Here is a 21,122-nt window from a genome sequence, read left to right as displayed (position 1 = left end):
GTAAACCTGGTATGACCCGTCGAACTTTGACAAGTTACTCTGATAAGACCCTGAACTTGTCAAGTTAAAACGACGATTGGTTAAGGATTGAGGACCATCTTAAAAGGCTTTGTAAAATGGTTTAACTCAGTGGCCTGGCAGCCCATGAAAAGAATCGAATTTGGGGCCTGGCAGCCCGTGAAAAGCCTCGACTACAAGTTTTCATTTGCTTTTTGCCAAGTTTTTCTCTCTTTTGACAAGGCTTATGTTGTTTTTGATAAACCGGTGTTCATCAACCCGGCTAGGCTGTCAACTACAAGTTGTCAGTACGTAATCACTTATAACCTGGAGTTTCTTAACCCGGTCTGGTTTCGACTCTAAGTCGCCAGCATTGAATAAACTGGTGCTTACCACAACCTGGCACGGTTTTATCATAAACCGGCACGGTATGAAAGGAGTTATCATTACTCAAGATTGGGGTTATCGCCCTGACTGCCAACGTTGGTCAGCCAACGTTGTGATTCAAGGTCACAGGTATCAATTATTTTCATATTTGATTATCTTTTTATAGCCTTGGTTATAAACCCTGGCTATATATCTGGGCATCATGACCCGTCCGGCGGTAAACCGCCAGGACACTATCAACTTCTTGTGTGCAGGAATAGATCGCTACGGGTTATGAACATAATATGTCTTAAGCATGGCGGATTAACAAGTATCAGGCACAAATAGATATGCATGAAGGCATAACAGACCAAGTATTTTAACTATCCTATTACAAGGAGTTTCAGTGCCCAAAAGGATAATTGTTTCTCAATAAGCATTGCAGCACGTGGAAGACTAAACCGGCCTCCAGATCATGACTCGTCTCCAGCTTGACCTGACGGCTGCGGATCATCTTGCACCGGTTCATCCTCTTCGTCTCTACCCAGCGGCTGGAAGTCAATAGTTGTCCAGTCGATCCCAGTTAGGGCTTGGAACAGAGCTTCGTCGCTTATAAGGGTGGACGGTTCAATCTCAGGGGCATAAGTGTGCTTACGAATTGGCGGGATGAGATTTTGAACCTCAGGAGTTGGTGCGGCCACCCGTTTGTTGTTAACGTCATAACTTGCCTGATAATGTTAAAGATCAGCTTCTTCAGCTAATTGGCAAGCCAGCGGACGTACTTCTCGATTTATTGCTCGGAGGTCATCATTCCCGAATTCTGATCCGTCTTCTTTTAAGCTCGGATAGCCTTTGCTGACATCATCCGGATCAAGATCAGGTACCCACGCCTTTGCCCGAGTTAGTGCGGTCAGAGCACCAGCCCTTACAGCAGATCTCTTTAGTTCTTCTACCCGGGCAGGCAGCATAGACAGCCTTTCTAAGGTATCCTTGATTAATGTTGGGGGCGGTTTATTGTGGGAAGCGGTGCAGATGATTCGTTGCGCGTCGGTATACAACTGCTCTATCAGCGTGTAGGCAGCCTTCAGCTTCTTCTGTACATCAGAGCCCAGATGACTAATGCGAGTTCCTACATCATTACAAACATCAGTAAACCGGCAACGCATGGGAAGATATGTTGAAAGTGTAAAGCAAGGATGTTTACCGAACACAGCAGCAGTCATGGCATGTATCTGCCGCTTTACGCTAGTTAGCTCATCTACCACTGGTTTAAGAGCTGCTTCTGCATCCTCAGCTCTTTTTCGCAAAGCGGATTTTTCTGTTTCCCAATCCGCCCGCTCCTTGTTGAAGCTCTCTTTCAGTTTCTCCATAGCGTCTAAAGCGCTGGTCAACTCTTCCTTGGCCTTGGAGGTTTCGGCTTGCTGGGATTTGATGTTCTCTTGCAGATCGGCGGTTTGAGCTTCCTTTTTGCTCAGCTCAGCCTGTAACAGACAGAAGTATAATGAGTTGGTAATACATGTTTGAAGTACCAAGCACATAACAAGTTATGCACCTGATACTTGGGGGCTAATGCATATTTGCTTGTTCTTGGAAATTTCTACAAGTCCCAAGCACAATACAAGTATTACTCTTGGCACTTGGGGGCTAATGTATGTTTGCTCAAAGTACTAATCTGGGAAGTCTTTTAAAAAGTCCCGGTTCATCTTTAAAAAGTTAAACCGGCCTTTGGGGGCTATACCAGTGAAAGATACAGTATTGCAATTCTACAATACCGGTTCATCTTAAAGAGATAACCCGGTCCCTGGAGGCTAAGCATGAAAATTTAAGTTATTACTAAGTCCCGGTTTACATTGTTATCATAGACCGTCACTTGGGGGCTACTGGAGTTGATATTTGGAATTAAAAAGTGAAACAGATGTAGAGTGGAGTATTAGTTACCTCGTATCGCTCTTTCATCAAGTTTACCAAACCGGCTTCATAGTCGCGGCTGGTGTACAGACGGTTCAAGAAGCCAGAGTGAATATCTTGAGCATTGAGATGGGCATAGCTTGACAAGTCGGCGTTCCATTTGCCTTTGCCGATAGCAGAAAGCTCGTCTTTGGCGCTATGTTTAGATAAAGCGACCGGATTGCCAGGAGTGGTGTGGCTGACGCCGGTAATCATAACATCATCCTCTTTATCATCAGCAGCCTTCACGGGGGTTGGCGGTTTGTCAGTAGCCTTAGCTGGACTGGCCGATTTATCATCAGGTCGGACCGGGCTGGTCGGTTTGTCAGCATGGCTTGTGGTGTCAATGTCTACTTGTTCAGCAAACAAGTCATGATCTTGAGGCAGCGGATCATTAAGCATGGCATCAGCATCGGTTTCTTCCGGATCTGGAGTCTTTTCCGGTTCAACAACCACATTATCATCAGTCGGTTTATTCAACCGAGCTTTCTTGCTGGGTCTAGGCTTGGCACTATGAAAAATAAGCATAAAGGTCAGTACAGTATGCAAAAATAACACATCAAGGATAAAATCAAGTGTGTAGCTCACCTAGGAACTGTCTTGAGGGGTGGAAGCTTTGTGGCCGATGACTCGCCAAAAGATGAGTGGGAAGTGCCCTGATAATTTGAATCAGACGGATTAAGAGGCTGTCGGAAACAACCCGCCTTGGGGCAAAAAGTGTCAAGAGTATGAGAGACCTCTGATCGACGTTTCTGAACCGGAGTGTTCGGTAAACCAGCTGAGGTAACTACCTAGCCACTGTGCCAGGTTGTGCGACGGGCTTCGTGTTGCTGCTTCTTCAAAAGAAAGTTTGGGTCCAAATGAGCAAGGGGGTGAGAAAATTTTACTTTCCGGTTTGCTTGACGGATTGTCTGAGCTGGCAGAGGATCTGAACCGGAGGAAAGAATAATTACCTCTGCATCCTCAGCTTGGCTGCCTTCAGCCTCGTCCTGATAATAGTCATTGTCAATGAGATGTATGAAAAATGAACCAAGGGAGTCAAGTTCTACCTCTGAGTCCGGATTATCCAAGTCAGCATCAGCATTTGGTTCAGAAGACGCAGTCGTCCTCTTCTTGGCAGGTTTTTTGATAACCTTGGTCTTCGGGCGAAGTGGCTTTGCCGGTTTGTCTTGTGGTTTTGCCGGTTTATCCTGTGGCTTTTTCTTCCAGAACAGATCATCACCCTGGCAAAGATAAACAACATTTTGAGAGAATATTTTAAAGGATTAAGCTGAAAACAAAGAAGTCATATGATTCTTACAGCTGGCGGTTTGTTGGAGGTGCAGAAAGGACTTAATCCGGTCTGGCCGCAGACGGCCTCCGGTTCATTCAACATTTTCTTGACAGCCTCTGTAACTTCAGCCTCTGTTAGCTGAATATTGATATGTCATTGAGGATCGGTCAAGCTCCATGTGTATTCACACATCAAACCGGGGCGCCGGCTTAAGGGCAGAATGCTCCAGTTTATCCAACAACGAGCAAAGTCAACACTTGTTAAACCGTTCGCCATGAAGGCTCTAAGCTTTGACAGTTGTGGGGCATAGTTGGCCCTTTCCTTTGCAGTTAACCTCTGAGGAAAGGGATGTGTATTGCTAAGACGATGAGGGCGGTAACCCGGCAAAGGGTTTTCGTCAGTTGGAGATGTGTCTTTGCAACAAAACCAAGTCTGGTTCCATTCCTTGGGGTGACTGTGAAGCTTGGCGTGAGGGAAGCTGACTTCCTTCCTTTTCTGAACCGCCATTCCGCCAAGTTCAGTATTGGGTCCATCTGTGAACTCTGTGCGACGGTGTAAGTGGAAGAAATCCCTAAACAATTCAACGGTGGGTTCCTCTTGAAGATAAGCCTCACAAAAGACTTGGAAATGGCAGATGTTGGACACCGAGTTTGGACCGATGTCCTGAGGGTGAAGTTGGAAACTGGCAAGCACATCTCGGAAGAATTTTGAACCGGGAGGGCTAAAGCCTCGACCCAGATGGTCAACAAAAACGACTACTTCTCCATCTTTGGGTTCAGGAGGATTTTATGTACCAGGGGCCCTCAAGTGAATGACCTCTTTCTTGGCTAAAGCGCCAGTTGCGACACATCTGTTTAACTGATCTTCAGTGACCCGAGAAGGAACCCAGTTGCATTCATAGACTTGCTTGGCCATTTCAATGGGAAGCTGAAACATGATTATTGCCGGTTTAGGATTCACAAGGGATAACTATAAAGCGGTGCAAGGATATATGCATGTTGTTAAACCGGAGTTTGTTATTGGTAAACCGGATTCTGACAGTGGAGAAAGTGCAAAGATAAAAGCATCGGCGGTTCAACAGGGGACTAATGGTGCCTACCGGAACATCATTTTTCTATGAGATTAAACCGCCTAATCTGGTACTGAAGATACAGATCTAAGATGTGTAAGTGAAGGAAAAACAAGTTTCACAGCCTGGCATAGTAATTTCAGATCTGTCGTGCGTTGGAAAATCAAAATATATTCTGACCTAATTTCAAGTGCTCGAACAGTTCAACAAGTTCAGATGAGTTTTGTATAAAGCAGATGCCCTAATGAGGAAAAAGGAGTTTAAACTACAAGGGCACTGAAAAATATCAGATCTAACTCGCCATCGGTACTACTGAAGAGGAACAAGGAAGAACAGCTCCAGGAACTTCGAAGAACTCCGATGAGTACAAACCCTAATGGTAAGATCTAGGGTGGAAGGAGAGAAGGCTTACCAACGACAGAGGAATAGCGGAGAGACGTCGCGGCTTTCTGGTACCAACAGGTTGATGCAGCGGCCGTTGTTGAGGCAAATGCGAAGAACGACGGCGGTGACAGAGCTCGAAGGTTCGGTCGGCGCGAGGAAGAAGACGATGCGAAGAGGCACGGGGGGGGGGGGAATGGAAAGGACCCCCTGGCCCTGTTTATAAAGGCAAAGGGATAAGTGACAGGCGCGAAAATCAAGGAGCCCAAAATTTAGACATGAGGCGGAGCTGTCGCCTCGATTGTCGGAGGCTCATTAATAAAGGTGGGTTATGTGCAATTTTTAATAACAGATGACGTCATGGCGAGTTATCATGGTCCTGGAAAGTGACGTCACGGCGGTTTACAAGACTTATGTGAAGATGCCGAAGAAGAAATTTTCTCAAAGTGTTGGAGATTGACATGAACCAGTTCAAATCAATCTGGGGCCTAATGTTGGGGATATTACTACTGGGCGTAAACCGGCCAGGAAAGGCCGAGTTATCCCTATAGTGAGTTATTATGTTTGAAGCCCATGAAGACAAAGATGATGATGCTTTATGAAGGCCCAGGGCCCAAAGGCGGATTAAGGCCTGTAGTCATAAACCGACCCTGATATGTAAGCTTGTATTATAAGGCAGAAATAAGTAGAGACCGGGCCGGACACGTTTATGAAGCCGGCCCCGTAACCCTGTGAACCGACGGGCGTCAACCCATGTATATAAGGGGACGACTCGGCGGCGGTTTAAGGAGGACAGACAACAACTCGAGACCCAGGCAAAGCGTATCCGCTCCCTGGTCATCGAAACCCTAGAAATTCCACAACAACTGGATTAGGCCTTTACCTTCACCGCAAGGGGCCGAACCAGTATAAACTCTCTGCGTCCCTTGTCCGCTTTAACCCCTTTAAGCTAACCCGTCGCGATGGCTCCACGACTAAGTCCTTTCTCTTGGACATCTGCCGTGACAAAACCATGACAACTACTATCTCCATGAAGTCTTCGGTCGCACCTGGGCTGTTCTGTCTCATCTATATGGTGAAGAAGATCTAAGCAAATGGGTCTCAAGCAGGACTTTGACTGGTCTCAGCCACCAGCGAAGAAATACAAGAAAGTCAAAGTTCCCTTCTTGGTGGCCAGCTCATATTCTTCATCGCACGACACGGATGAGCATGAAGATTTGGACGACACTGCGGCAAGCCCTACTTCAACAAATGACCCCAACAACGCTGGCGCTCCTCCATCAACATGATATTCTTCAGGGGCGTTAGTCCTCATTTTTCGATCCTTTTGGTCATTCGATGACAAAGGGGGAGAAATTTGAGTTAGTCTTCATGCGGGTCTATATATGGGCATTTTTTTGCTAAGTTACAACTCTCGTTCATTTGAAGACTTTGCTGGATCGAGTTGTAAACTTAAACCCGATGGTGGTCTGATATTTTTGTTGTGTTCTTCTGCATGCTTATTCCTCATATATATTAATGCACGCATGCTGAATTACATCAGTCACCATATTTCATCATGCATTTCAAATTCTTCATATCATATATGTTAAATGTGTGTATGAATTACAAGATATAGGGGGAGATCTCCATGATTCTACTCTTCAAGTGTGCATTGCTTCAAAAGTAAATTCCTCACTATGCACATCTTCAGGGGGAGTTCTTCTATATCTTGCAATCAAATTCCTCAATATTAGTATTTACACTTCATATGTTTTATCCCCGTTGAAAACTTAACCTATATTGTCATCAATCACCAAAAAGGGGGAGATTGTAAGTGCATCTAGTGCCCCTTAGTGATTTTGGTGTATTGAAGACTTACATGTTAAGGGACCGATGCGTTTGTGAGTGTACACACGTCTATAAGTCTATGAGGAGTTTGATATTTACAGGGAAAGTCGACCCCTAAAAATGAATGTCTTCGACTGAAGACTTTGGATTTCTGTAGACTTTCTGAAGACTTTGAAAGTGAAGAAATTGGTGTGACCGTGAAGACTTGGTATTCATACGAGGAACATGAAGCGTGAAGACTTTTGTTTTCATAGTTTCATTTTCTCTTTCTTGAGTCATAGGAAACACTGTACTGTTAAAGGGGGGTCGAGGAAATACTAAGGAAAAAATTTCCAAGTGATGCTCATCTCAAAATCCTACACCTACCAACCCCTTCGAGTGAAGCCATTGGAAATCTCATACAGCTCAGTCAATTTCTTCAGTGACAGAGACGAAGTTCTTCTGGTCTCTGAGGAATTTGTTCTGACTGAGGAGTTAGGAATTCGCCAGTGCGGATTGCCTACAAGTGAGGAACATGATAGCCCTGAGGAGTTTGAGCCTCAAATTTCCGACCGTTGCTGTGCTACGCGCCAGCTGTCCCAAAATATCTACCCACCTAACGGTCATATCATTGAAGGGCATTTATGTCTTATCATGTCGGGCTGCTCCCTAGGCTATAAATAGCCGCCCCCTACAACCACTAGCTGGTTGGCTGCTCCGAGAGAAACTAACACTTGTCATTTGAGAGCATCCCATCCTCCAAGGACTTTGAGCGAAAATCATCAAGTGAGGAAAACCCAAACCCAAACACCTACAAACCCAAAGTGATTGAGCATCACTGAAGAGATTGATCCTGCGTAGATCCGACGCTTGTTACCTTTGAAGATTGTGCATCTTCCAGACGGTTAGGCGTCATGGTCTGAGCATCCAAGAGGAAATTGTGGATCGCCGAGTGACCGAGTTTGTGAAGGTTTGGAAGTCACCTGAAGACTTACCACGAGTGATTGGGCGAGGTCCGTGTGACCTTAGCTCAAGGAGAATACGGTGAGGACTGTGTGTCCGGGACTGGGTGTCCTCAGGTTTAAATACCTAGCCGCTCCAACCAGACGTACAACTGTCACGGCAGTTGGAACTGGTCTACCAAATCACTGTCTGCACCAAGCCTACTGGTTCTATTTCCTCATCTCTTCCATTTCATCATTATTGTGTTGTGTGCTTGTTCATATCTGTTTGAAGACTTTGACTGAAGACTTTCTCAATTTCCTCAGTTCAATTTCTTCAGTCTGTTTGTCTTCATCTTGTTTTATCCTGTGTTTACGCTTTCTGTACTCTGTGCTTGTTTTCATTTCATCATGATGGCCATGCTTATGTTCTGTTATGTTTGCATCTGAGTACTTATTCCGCTGCAAGTAGTTCTTCGCTTAGGAATTTCCTCACCCTGAAATTCTTCAGTGAAGAATTCGTAAAAATCGCCTATTCACCCCCCCCTCTAGTCGATATAACGCACTTTCAATGCCCGAATATTGTGTAGTCTTTGCCCCTTCTCTAGAAGGGATATGTACTCGAAAATTGTATTATCTTTTGTCCAGACTCCAATTTATGGCTGCTCAATCTCTGGTTAGAAGCTATTTCTGTTTTCGTGTCTCACTAAGTTATCTATGTTGAAACTGCAAAATGTATGAATGAAAAAGTGTTTATCAAAGCCATTACCGCTCAATTCATCATGGATGCAAATATATTTACTGATGCAGGAGGTTTCGAAATGTGCGAGCCGTTGGGCGTACGGATGGCGACAGAGAGCTCGCAGTGGTGCGGGCGCCGGGCGACTCCTTGCCGGCAGAGTGGACTTTGGTCCACCGCGGCGGGGGGTCCCCTCCAGTGAGTGGTGCAGCTGCCCGCGTCGGCTCGATGGTGGCGGGGGAAGGGGCCCGGCGCAACCGCTTCTGCGCTTTGGAGGCGGAGGATTCGGAGGACGACGACATGGGAGCGGAGGAGGAGTAGCTGATGCGCGCGGTGCCGGAGGGGCCGTCGGTCGGCGAATTTGTGGCGTTTGCGGCAGAGGCGCGCGGTCTGCGTGCGGGGCGCGACCGCCGTTTCGTGCCGGGCGGCCATGGCTCAAGAGCAATGGCCTCTCGCATCTGGCATCCGTCGGCGGTGGCGCGCTCGAGCTCGGGCTCGGGAGATGCGGCGGGGGCAGCTCGGAACATCAGATCCAAGACGGCGGCGAGCCTGGTGGCCGCGGGCGGGGCAGAGCTACCTAGGGAGGACTGGCCATGCCTGCCTGCTCCACCTTCCCCCGCGGCGGCGGAGCGCGGTCGGGAAGACGCTGCCCCCTCCGGTGCCTACAGTTGAACCGGTTGGGCCGGGCACTGTTATTGGGCCTGGGCCGGTGCGCCCATAGAGGCCCGTGACGGATGCTCCAGTTGAGGTGGGATAGGGCGCGGCCCTCGTCCCGACTCCCACTGGGCCTGCAAGGCCCACGATGCCTTGGCCTGCTCCAAGGCCCGTGACGGGCTATATATGGCTGCGGCGGGGCTGCCTGGATCCCCATTTAGGGTTTCCAGCTACTTCCAGAGAGGTGCGGTGCCTCGCTCACTCCGCCCGCACCCTCCAGATCTCTCCTCCCCTCCCCCTCTTCTCAAGTCTTTCACGGCGGCGGTGATGGGTGACCGGCGGCCTGACAAGCGGCCAATGGAGATCTCCGACCACGAGGCGGACCGGCGCAGGGAGCGCGATCTACGCGACAAGGCGAAGCGAGCGATGCAAGAGCGCTCGGGCGGCCGCGAGGCCCGGGAGGAGCGCGGAGGGACCCGAGACCAGGGCGAGCGCGAGGGGGATTGGGGTCCTCCTCCCCCTTGGTGGATTCAACTTAGAGAACGCAAGAACAAGAAGAAGGCCAGTCAACGGCGTCGGGAGCTCGAAAGGAAGCCGATGGAGCACCCTCACTGTGGTGGGGGCCACGGTGACCCGCTAGCCAAGAAGCCTCTGGCGCTCGCGGAGCTGCTGGTGATGGCGCTTCCCTCTTCGTCCAAGGGCACGGCAGAGGAGCCCATTCCGGTGGAGGAGGCCCCCGACGTCGAGTGCTTGAAGTGTGGGCGCTTGGGCCACTTTCAATCCAAGTGCAAGTTCAAGCCTCTCTGCATGCTTTGTAAGGAAGAGGGACATGCTTCCGCCCATTGCCCGTCGCGAGGCCGCCAACTGCACTTGCAGATCATGGGCAGTGCCATCTCAGGAGAGGGTTTTTTCTGCCTTGAGTTCGATGAGGATGTCGAGCCCGACTTTCCCGTGGATGCTAGAATCGAGAATGCGGCTATCCTATCCGCGGAGCCTGGGAAGCTCAACCTCCGCATCCTCAGGCAAGAGCTACAGCACATGGTGACCGGGGACTGGGATTGGCAAGTGACTCAGGTAGGTGACAATGATTTCTTGGTGGTTTTCCCGTCTGCAGATCTGCTGCATATGGCTAAGTCTAGTGGGAAGTTGTTCTTGTCCATCAATGACATCATTGCTATGGTGCGGGACATGCTTCACGAGGAGGTGCAGCCGATGGCCATGCCCGAGACGTGGGTGAGGCTGCATGGCATCCCTAAGAAGCACAGGCGCGAGGACCGCATCAAGGAAGGGTTCCGGATGCTAGTTCGACCAATTGTGGTGGACGAGCTGTCCCTCGTCAGGTTGGGGCCGGTGAGGATGAAAATAGCGTGCAAGGCACCGGAGAAGCTTAACGGGTTTGTGGAAGTGTGGTTCAATCACGAGGGTTTCCAGATCAAGGTGGAGCGTGAGGTGCTCCCAAAGCGCGATGGCGAGCGGGCGGTGCTCGGAGCTGGGCCTTCCAACCCTCCGCCCAAGGATTCTGACTTGGCGGGGGGAGCACGGCCACCAGGCAGCTCTAGGCCTGGCGGTGCTGGTCCTGGCAACACCCAACAGGGAGATGGCGGGGTTCCTAACGCTGCAGCGGATCCGATTCCAAGATGCAAGACATGGGAGAGGACCAAGAGGATAGCCTACAAGATACTTCTATCGACACTGAGACTTGGGATAAGTTGGGTGCCCTGTCGGCCGATGCTGGGGCCATGGGGGTGGCGACCCAGGACACGGCAGTGAGTGTGCTGCCGCTGGCCCGCTCCCTCTCACTGCCCTTTGACGAGTACGGGTCCAACATCACGGCCCAGATCCCGGAGATGGCCGGGCTACACGAGGTGGTTGGGGCCCCCACTGCTGCTCTCCTGTCGTCCTCTCCTCTCGTGGCGACGGGGACGGACTCAGGGTGTCTAGTGGACGAGGGCTGCGACATGACACCTGCGCCGAGGCGCGGCTCCAACAGCTCCGGTCGTCAGGCCAAGAAGACGGCAGGCAGAAAGCTGGCCAGCAAGCAAGCACCGTCCAATTCGGCGGCGATGGCGACGCTCGGTGGGGATCTGGGGGCGGCTCTGGGAGCGCCTGAAGCGGCAGCAAGGCCAGGCGCTCCAAGGCGACGCCGGTGGTGCGGCGGGCTCCCAGCGTGCAGGTCAAGGCCAACCTGGGGGAGCTGTCCTCCATGGAGAGCGCCAAGCTTCGTCTCGCACATAAGAATCTGGAATCATCAGGTAATCCATTGCCCACGTATCGTATTTTGAACGCTTTCTCGGATGAACATCTCGCTAGTATTTTAGACGATAGCGGCCTGCGGGAAGAAGCGCAGGCCGTGCTCGCTGCTGCGGCAGCTCGATGTGCTAATAAGAACCAACTGGCCATCGTACCAGTAGAGGCTGGTGGCGATGCTGGGCCCGGCTGAGGGCACAGAAGCTAGGGAGGCTTCTGATCTTCCTTCTTCCAGCCGGATTTCGGCTCGGAAGAGAGTGGCGAAAGCGGTGACCTCCAGGGGAGTCGCCTACGTAATAGGATTATTTATATGCTTTACATGTTTTGGAACATCTGTGGTTGTGGCCACGGAAGGCGTCGTACTCAGCTCAAGGAGTACATGGCCAAAGAGAGGATCGACGTGGTAGCGCTCCAGGAAACGATTAAAACGGATTTCTTGTTCCGCGATCTTCTTGCTTTCGATCCCCTGCAGCATTTTGATTGGCACTGGGTGCCCTCGGTGGGTCACTCGGGCGGTATTTTGATGGGTTGTAATCGTGATGTATGTGATGTATTGAACTGGGAGGTTGGTGTATTTTTGCTTGCGGTTACCATTAAACATCGCGCCTCGGGTCAATCGTGGGTTGTAGTGTGCGTTTACAAGCCTGCTGATCACTCCTGATCGGCGGATTTCCTACTCGAACTTACCAATTTGGTCGGGGCCAAACGGGCTATCAACTTGCCATTGATGGTAGGTGGTGACTTTAACTTGATTCGTTCGGGGGCGGACAACAACAACTCTAACATTGACTGGACTAGGGTGTCCTTGTTCAGTAATGCCATTGCAGCGGCGGCATTGCGTGAGGCTGCTAGGACGCGGGGCTAGATTCACTTGGACTAACAAGCAGATGCAGCCGGTGCGGAGCGTACTAGACCGGGTCTTCTTCACACCCGAGTGGGAGGTTCTTTTCCCCCTATGCACACTTGTCGCTGAAACGCGTATTGGTTCGGATCATGTGCCATTGATTTTTTCCTCAGGGGAGGATTACATTAGGCGTAGCCCTAGATTCTACTTCGAAACGGCGTGGTTCAAATCCGAGGGGTTTGCGCAAATGGTCGTCGAGCGCTGGCTGACGATCCGCGCCCATCTTGGGCCGCAACGCGGACCGGCAGAGTGTTGGACCGCGGCGGCTAGCAAGCTCCGGGCGTTCCTTCGTGGGTGGGGTGCTAACCACGGTAGTGAATCCAAAAAGGAACGTGCTAGGATTAGCCTCGTTGATGTGAGACTTTCTCCTTTTTTGTCTTCTCCACATAACCCCCATCATCATATTCTATTCCACCCATAGTGCTATGTCCATGGCTCACGCTCATGTATTGCGTGAAGGTTGAAAAAGTTTGAGATTACTAAAGTATGAAACAATTGCTTGGCTTGTCATCGGGGTTGTGCATGATGAGAGCATTCTTGTGTGACGAAAATGGAGCATGACTAAACTATATGATTTTGTAGGGATGAACTTTCTTTGGCCATGTTATTTTGAGAGGACATAATTGCTTAGTTAGTATGTTTGAAGTATTATTATTTATGTCAATATTGAACTTTTATCTTGAATCTTTCGGATATGAATATTCATACCACAATTAAGAAGAATTACATTGAAATTATGCCAAGTAGCATTCCACATCAAAAATTCTGTTTTTATCATTTACCTACTCGAGGACGAGCAGGAATTAAGCTTGGGGGTGCTTGATACGTCTTCAACGTATCTATAATTTTTGATTGCTCCATGCTATATTATCTTCTGTTTTGGACATTATTGGGCTTTATTATTCACTTTTATATTATTTTTGGGACTAACCTATTAACCGGAGGCCCAGCCCAGAATTGCTGTTTTTTGCCTATTTCAGAGTTTCGCAGAAAAAGAATATCAAACAGAGTCCAAACAGAATGAAACCTTCGGGAACATGATTTTCGGAATGAACATGATCCAGAGGACTTGGACCCTACATCAAGAAATCAAACAGGAAGCCACGAGGTAGGGGGCGCGCCCTCCACCCTCGTGGGCCCCACGTTGCTCCACCGACGTACTCCTTCCTCCTATATATACCTACGTACCCCCAAACGATCAGATACGGAGCCAAAAACCTAATTCCACCGCCGCAACCTTCTGTACCCACGAGATCCCATCTTGGGGCCTGTTCTGGAGCTCCGCCGGAGGGGGCATCGATCACAGAGGGCTTCTACATCAACACCATAGCCTCTCCGATGAAGTGTGAGTAGTTTACCTCAGACCTTCGGGTCCATAGTTATTAGCTAGATGGCTTCCTCTCTCTTTTTGGATCTCAATACAATGTTCTCCCCCTCTCTTGTGGAGATATATTCGTAATCTTCTTTTGCGGTGTGTTTGTTGAGACCGATGAATTGTGGGTTTAATCAAGTTTATCTATGAACAATATTTGAATCTTCTCTGAATTCTTTTATGTATGATTGGTTATCTTTGCAAGTCTCTTCGAATTATCGGTTTGGTTTGGCCTACTAGATTGATCTTTCTTGCAATGGGAGAAGTGCTTAGCTTTGGGTTCAATCTTGCGGTGTCCTTTCCCAGTGACAGTAGGGGCAGCAAGGCACGTATTGTATTGTTGCCATCGAGGATAACAAGATGGGGTTTTTATCATATTGCATGAATTTATCCCTCTACATCATGTCATCTTGCTTAAAGCGTTACTCTGTTCTTATGAACTCAATACTCTAGATGCATGCTGGATAGCGGTCGATGTGTGGAGTAATAGTAGTAGATGCAGGCAGGAGTCGGTCTACTTGTTTCGGACGTGATGCCTATATACATGATCATACCTAGATATTCTCATAACTATGCTCAATTCTGTCAATTGCTCAACAGTAATTTGTTCACCCACCGTAAAATACTTATGCTCTTGAGAGAAGCCACTAGTGAAACCTATGGCCCCGGGGTCTATTTTCCATCATATTAATCTTCCAACACTTAGCTATTTCCGTTGCCTTTTATTTTGCTTTAACTTTACTTCGCATCTTTATCATAAAAATACCAAAAATATTATCTTATCATATCTATCAGATCTCACTCTCGTAAGTGACCGTGTAGGGATTGACAACCCCTTATCGCGTTGGTTGCGAGGATTTATTTGTTTGTGTAGGTGCGAGGGACTCGCGCGTAGCCTCCTACTGGATTGATACCTTGGTTCTCAAAAACTGAGGGAAATACTTACGCTACTTTGCTGCATCACCCTTTCCTCTTCAAGGGAAAACCAACGCAGTGCTCAAGAGGTAGCAGTTACTAAAGGAGATGCAAACACTAGTTACTTCCACGCTTATGCTAACGTAAGGAAACGAAAGTGTACTATTTTGCGCCTTCAATCAGATAACGGCCTCCTTTTAACCCAAGAGCAAATCATGGCCCACATCTACGAGTTTTTAATTGGCCTTTTGGGGACGGCTGAGGAAAAAACTCTTTGCCTTCGGGAGGACCTATGGGATCCAACGGAATGGGTATCGCAGGAGGAGAACGAAGGGCTCGCTCTCTCGTTCCTTCTGGAAGAAATCGACAAAGCCTTGGACGACATGAAAACGGACACGGCACCCGGGCCGGACGGGTGGCCGGTAGAGTTTTTCAAGAAGTTTTGGCCGTGCCTCAAGCACCTTTTCTATGAGATTGTGAACGGCTTCGCTCTGGGTACGGTAGACTTGTCGCGCCTTAACTACGGGGCTATTAGCTTGATCCCTAAAGTGAAAGGGGCCGCTAACATCAAACTCTTTAGACCGATCACTTTGATCAATGTTCCTTTCAAAATCTGCGTGAAAGCCTATGCCTCGCGCTTGGCTCCGGTGGCGCAACGCGTGATTAGCTCTAGTCAGACTGGTTTCCTCAAACACCGTAACATCCTAGAAGGACCCATTGCGCTTCAAGAAATTATCCACGAGCTAAAACGCACCAAGACACAAGGCGTGCTTCTCAAGTTGGACTTTGAGAAAGCCTATGACCGCGTGAACTGGGAGTTCGTGCGAGAAGTCCTCCTCAAGAAGGGCTTTGAGGCGGGATTCGTGCACCGCGTCATGCACCTTGTGTGTAGTGGGCACACGGCGGTTACCATCAATGGTATAATGGGTAATTTCTTCCGCAACAAACGTGGCCTTCGGCAGGGAGACCTGAGCTCGCCACTTATTTTTAATTTTTTTGCGGATGCCCTGGCGGCAATGATTAACAAAGCCAGAGCGGCGGGACACGTTAGAGGGCTCATATCCCACCTCATCCCCGGCGGCGTTACTCAGTTACAATACGCAGACGATATGATGCTTCTTTTCGATCAAGTTACTGCTTCTCGCTTTTGAGATCTTGTCGGGGCTTAAGATCAATTTCCTAAAGAGCGAAGTGATCACCATTGGGATGGAGGATCAAGAAAGTAGGCAGATTGCCAATTTGCTCAATTGCAAGCTTGGAGCTTCCCGATCAAATACCTTGGCCTTCCGATCTCACACAAGAAACTCACCATTGCTGAATGGGAGCCACTCTATGGCAAAGTGGCCAATCGAGTAAGCCCGTCGAGAGGGAGGTTTATGTCTTCGGCGGCTAGGTTGATCTTGACCAACTCGAGCCTGTCCTCGCACCCTCTATTCACAATGGGGATGTTTCTCCTCGCGGATGGCGTTCATGCCAAGCTTGACACTCCGCGCTCCCGGTTCTTTTGGGAAGGAACCGGGACTAAACGCAAATACCATTTGGTGAAATGGGTCGCGGTATGCAGACCTAAAAAGTTCGGTGGTTTGGGGATTACGAATTCTAAACTCATGAATGTTGCCTTGCTCACCAAGTGGTGGTGGCGCCTTGCCCAAAATGAGTCGGGACTCTGGGCGGATATCCTCCGGGCGAAATATTTCCCGGATGGAAATCTTTTCAAGGCCAAGTCCAATGGCTCGGCGTTTTCGAACGGGATCCAAGCGGTGAGACCGGCCTTCTCGGTGGGTGCTCAGTTCAGTGTTAACAATGGCACGTCCACGCGGTTTTGGCTTGACTGTTGGCGGGGACAAGCACCGTTGTGGCAATCACACCCGGAGTTATATCAACTGGCCACTGACACTAACATTCTGGTAGCCAACGCCCTGCGCGTGCATCCTCCGGCAATCTCCTTCTTTAGGACTCTCGAGGCAGGAGAGGCTGCTTCCTGGGCCACGCTCGTGGCTGAACTCGAGGGGAGGAACCTTAGCCATGAGAATGACTCAATAGCATGGAAGCTTACTTCCTCCCGGAAATTCTCGGTGAAATCTTTATATGACAAGTTGACCAAGGGGAACGCGCTAGACATGGCTAGGGGGCTATGGAAGGCTGGCTTTCCCCTTAAGATCAAGATATTTATGTGGCAAATGTTCTGCTACCGCCTTCCAACTTCGGATAACGTGGCCAAACGAAACGGGCCGGTGGACGAGACATGTGCCATTTGCGGCCTTGGGGAAAACGCTAACCACGTGTTCTTCGGGTGTTGTTTAGCTAGATTTGCGTGGAGTGCGGTTAGGGATGCTTTCAAGCAGAATTGGAACCCGCAATCTAGCGATGATCTGTTGACCTTGCTGTCGGCACAGAGGGGTGCCAACGCGAGGGTTGTTTGGCGTTGCGTAGGGGCGCTGCTTTGGTCGCTTTGGTCGGTGCAGAACAAAATAACCATAGAACACAAGTTCCCTGCACACCCAGCTGATATTCTATTCAAATGTCACATTTTCTTACAGGCTTGGGCGCCGTTGGGGAAGACGCGTGATGAGGACCGCATGACTGAGATTATGGAGCAGATCAAGCTGTGCATGGTGAAATCGCGACAAGAAGGACAGCAAGCTTGAGTCTTTTGCGTTGAGCTCTATGTTTCGCTCCGCTTTTGTGATCCTTAAACTACTTGGTTCTTAGCCTTTGTCGGGACGTCGAGCCCGCGGAACTTATGTTTTACCGGATTGTAATGTTGAAAACCTTGTGTGGATGCTGCCTTGTGGCTTTACTGATTTAAAGCCAGACGCTTCGTGCGTCTTTGTTCCAAAAAAAATTTACTGATGCAAAATGTATGCTGACTGCAAAACATGCTTGTATTGAAAAATTAATCATCTTTTCACATACAAAAGTTTGTAAGGTTTGAGTGCTGGTTTTCGAACCTCTTCCGTTTTTGTTTTACTGTACTCTTGTCAGTACAGATGCTCCTCTGAACTCTCGAGGTTTTGCTTTTGTTGCATAATTCTCTGTTTGTAGATCAGGTGTCTGGTTGTCATTTTAATCAAAACTTCTGCTGCTATGTTTGGAGACGAGCCTGCACTGGTCTCGTCCGAATGGAATTGTAAGATCGTCTCATGGTGGGAATATTAACAGCCGGGACTTCGTATTCAGAAACAGCAAGGTGGTCCATTTATTGGTTTATGCGCACCTTCTGCCTGTTAAGTTGTTTTCAGAAATTATTACTAGGTAAGAATCAATCTTATTCGCTGTTCTGTGATGACGGAATGATTTGTCGGTTTCACTCATTATTTGCGATAATTCTAGGTTGGTTACGAATCCCCTTTAGTAGTCTGTGCTCTTTAGAAAATGGAGAAACGATGACTGACTTTGTAAACACAAAAATTGCTTCATGTAGTATGGCCATATAGTGTTGATGTCTAATTGGTATCGTCAGAAGTTCATTATCATTGCCATGCTATTAATGTATTTTTGCAAGATACTCTGTTGGTTCACCGCGTATAGCATTAGCAGCCAACTGCTAGTGGTAGGTTGTGAGTAGAGTAGATGATTTGGTTATCTGGGAAGCTGGTGAACTGTCGAACCGCGTGTGTTTATCACCTGAACTTCCGTGAGCTGTAGTTTCTCCCTGCCTATTTGTTCTGTGCATTCCTCTGATAATTTCTGCCATGCAACTTACATAATTCTTTGAATGGAAATGCTTTGATCTTAACCTATGCTGTGCGGATTTCATGGTTATCTGGGAACAGCAAGAAGAGCAGGTGATGTGAAGAGCTACGCGTTTGTATAACTATGCAATGTAATACCAGTTTAACCCTGTATCTGTACCAAGTACCATGTTCATCTTGTTGCCACATTCTGTATTCATAAGCATTATACCATGTTGCATGCATGGATCGAATGTCATGGATATAAGCTATTTGGTGGGTCATTTCTTGTTTCTTAAAAATGGACCTTGTACCATCTGAGCTGTTACCTGAATCTGCAACTGGAATGCAGTGTTCCTTTGACCACTTCTACCGATAGTTTATTAGTGTTGTTAACTGGCTCTGTGAGCTAAATCTCCCGAATCTGGATGAAATTCGCAAGTCTGGATTTCTCTTGTGCTGTGGCACCAGACCAGTAGCTGGCGGATACTTCCATAGTTAAACAGATCATTATGCCCCTTTAGAAGCTTCATTGTACAGATTGGTATCATGGGAACAGATGGTGATGATCTACACAATGTATCCACCACTGAAGGCATATTGGTTTTCATCATACTATATAGATTCGCCGGTGCTCTTGATCCATTCCCCAGATTTATTTAGCACATGGTATACCCTCCCTGCCTACAGCACAGAGAAGGCATTATATTCTGATTTTGTAGAGAATTTACCTGAGTTTGTCCTCCACGGCCATCTAAGGCGATCTCCGCCCTCGCTTAACAGAAAATGTGACCAAGGAATAGTGCTTCAATGGCACGACCCCGCTCCGACATGTCCGGGTACAGATCAGCTACCCGGCGGTTGCCACGGCAAGCCCTCCGCCACCGTGAGTTTCTTGGAGCGCCTGAATATGGAATTCACCAGGTCTTTGATTATTTCCTTCCTCCATGTATCCAACTATCCTTCCGGAAATTAGTTGTGCGCCCATCCGGGACATGAGGACCTGGTAGATGGTTCCAAGATTGCAAAAGGATATGCCAGATGAGCACGAAACTGAAGCGGGAAATCTCACCGCTAAAAAATAACAGATGATACAGTTTTCAGTTGCCCGCCAAACTCCCAGAACTGAATTTCAGAACGAGCGGCAAATCTCCCCGCCAAATCGATAATCTCGTCCAGTTGCCCGCCAAACTCCCAGAACTGAAATTCAGAGGAGACAGTTTTCAGTTGCGCGCCAAACTCCCAGAACTGAAATTCAGAACGAGCGGGCAAATAGAGTTTTCAGTCTCCCCGCCAAATCGAAATTTTCGTCCAATCTTTCTGTTTCTGGGCGCGAAATTGGAGCGGGGAAATAGACGCGGATTTTCAATTTTTCATTTTCGATTAATGCTATATACGAAATTGGGGCGGGAAACCCCACCACCAAATATTTCAGGCACGCGCCAAAGAAGTTGATTCCCACCTACCTTCGCAGTTGCCCGCCCAGGCCCCTGGATGGATGAAATCCAAAGCACATGAGTGATGACAATTCTGAGCAAATCGACAACAAGGGGCAAGGGCAGATGAAACACAGATCGAATAAAATGTATCAAAGCAACTTATTGTTTCATTGAAATCACGGTCAGAAAATACAACGACAAAGCAAGAACAGTCTACTTCGAACTGAAGTATCCTCAAGCACACCCATCCATACACCCCAGCTACAGCCTAACTACGCAAGGAACCTAAGCCTTCTTGGGGGACTTGGCGGTCTTCTTGGGCGACTTGGGCTCCTTGGGGGACTTCTCGGCCGTCTTCTTGGGGAGCAGCACCGGGTTGATGTTGGGAATCACGCCGCCGTGCGCGATGGTGATGCCGGCGAGCAGCTTGCCGAGCTCCTCGTCGTTCCTGATGGCGAGCAGCAGGTGGCGGGGGATGATCCGGCTCTTCTTGTTGTCCTTGGCGGCGTTGCCCGCGAGCTCCAGCAGCTCGGCGGCGAGGTACTCGAGGACGGCCGCGAGGTAGACGGGGGCGCCGGAGCCGACGCGCTGCGCGTAGCGGCCCTTCTTGAGGAAGCGCCCGATGCGGCTGACGGGGAACTGGAGCCCGGCCTTGACGGACCGCGACACGGACTTCTTCCTGGGGCCGCCCGCCTTGCGCCCGGCCACGCCCTTCTTCCCCTTCCCGGTGGCTACGGTGGCTGAGGCGTCCATGGCGAGCTGGACAAAGGATTCGGGAAGTGGAGAGATGTGAGTGGGGATTGCTTGACTGCTGATTGCGAGTGCGTTGGTGGCCAAGGAGACGAGATTTGCGGAGTATTTATTCGAGGGGAGAGGGGAGGAGGAAGTGGCGGTGGGCCCATGGATCCGCGTGAACGTTCAATGGACGGCTGGATCGGGAGCTGAATGGACGGCTGTGATGCCAACAAAAACAGCGATCGGTAACAGGATGAAATTGTATTGTTTGGTTGTGTGGATTGAGCCAAACTCGATAGAAATGACTGAATCGGCAGTTTTCAACAAGCCAAACTTAAGTGATGCAAAAAAACGTAGTGGACTGGTTGTATGTGAGGTTGTATGTGAGGTTGTATGTGAGGTTGCATGTGGTGTGTTTTGATTTAACACCTAATCTCGTCTACTTATTAGTTCCGTATAATCTACACGATGGTGCTTAGAGGCACATCCATGTTATAGTATTATTCGAGCAATCGGTTTGTAGTTCGTTAATTGCAAATGTTCAATTTCGTGTTCATGTTCGGAGCTATTTTGAACGAATTTTGTCAAATTCATCACGCACGGTCGGTCGTTCGAAATTTCCTTTGATGAATAGCTTCATCTTGCAGTTCCACATGACTT

General features: G+C 48.8%; 1 protein-coding gene across 1 annotated transcript; it reads right to left on the bottom strand.

Annotated features, from left to right (window-relative positions):
- Positions 1–19,867: 19,867 nt before the first annotated feature.
- On the bottom strand, positions 19,868–20,578 carry LOC109779228 (histone H2A-like). The gene has a single exon (XM_020337839.4). It carries the CDS (start codon positions 20,478–20,480, stop codon positions 20,013–20,015), a length of 468 nt encoding a protein of 155 aa, XP_020193428.1. The 5' UTR covers positions 20,481–20,578; the 3' UTR covers positions 19,868–20,012.
- Positions 20,579–21,122: the final 544 nt, after the last annotated feature.

Source organism: Aegilops tauschii, chromosome 6 (genome assembly GCF_002575655.3).
Source record: "Aegilops tauschii subsp. strangulata cultivar AL8/78 chromosome 6, Aet v6.0, whole genome shotgun sequence".
Lineage (NCBI taxonomy): Eukaryota > Viridiplantae > Streptophyta > Magnoliopsida > Poales > Poaceae > Aegilops > Aegilops tauschii.
This window is presented reverse-complemented; position numbering and strand designations above follow the sequence as displayed.

Coding starts and splice junctions, on each gene's coding strand:
- LOC109779228 (XM_020337839.4), bottom strand. CDS start 20,480: ATGGACGCCTCAGCCACCGTAGCCACCGGGAAGGGGAAGAAGGGCGTG.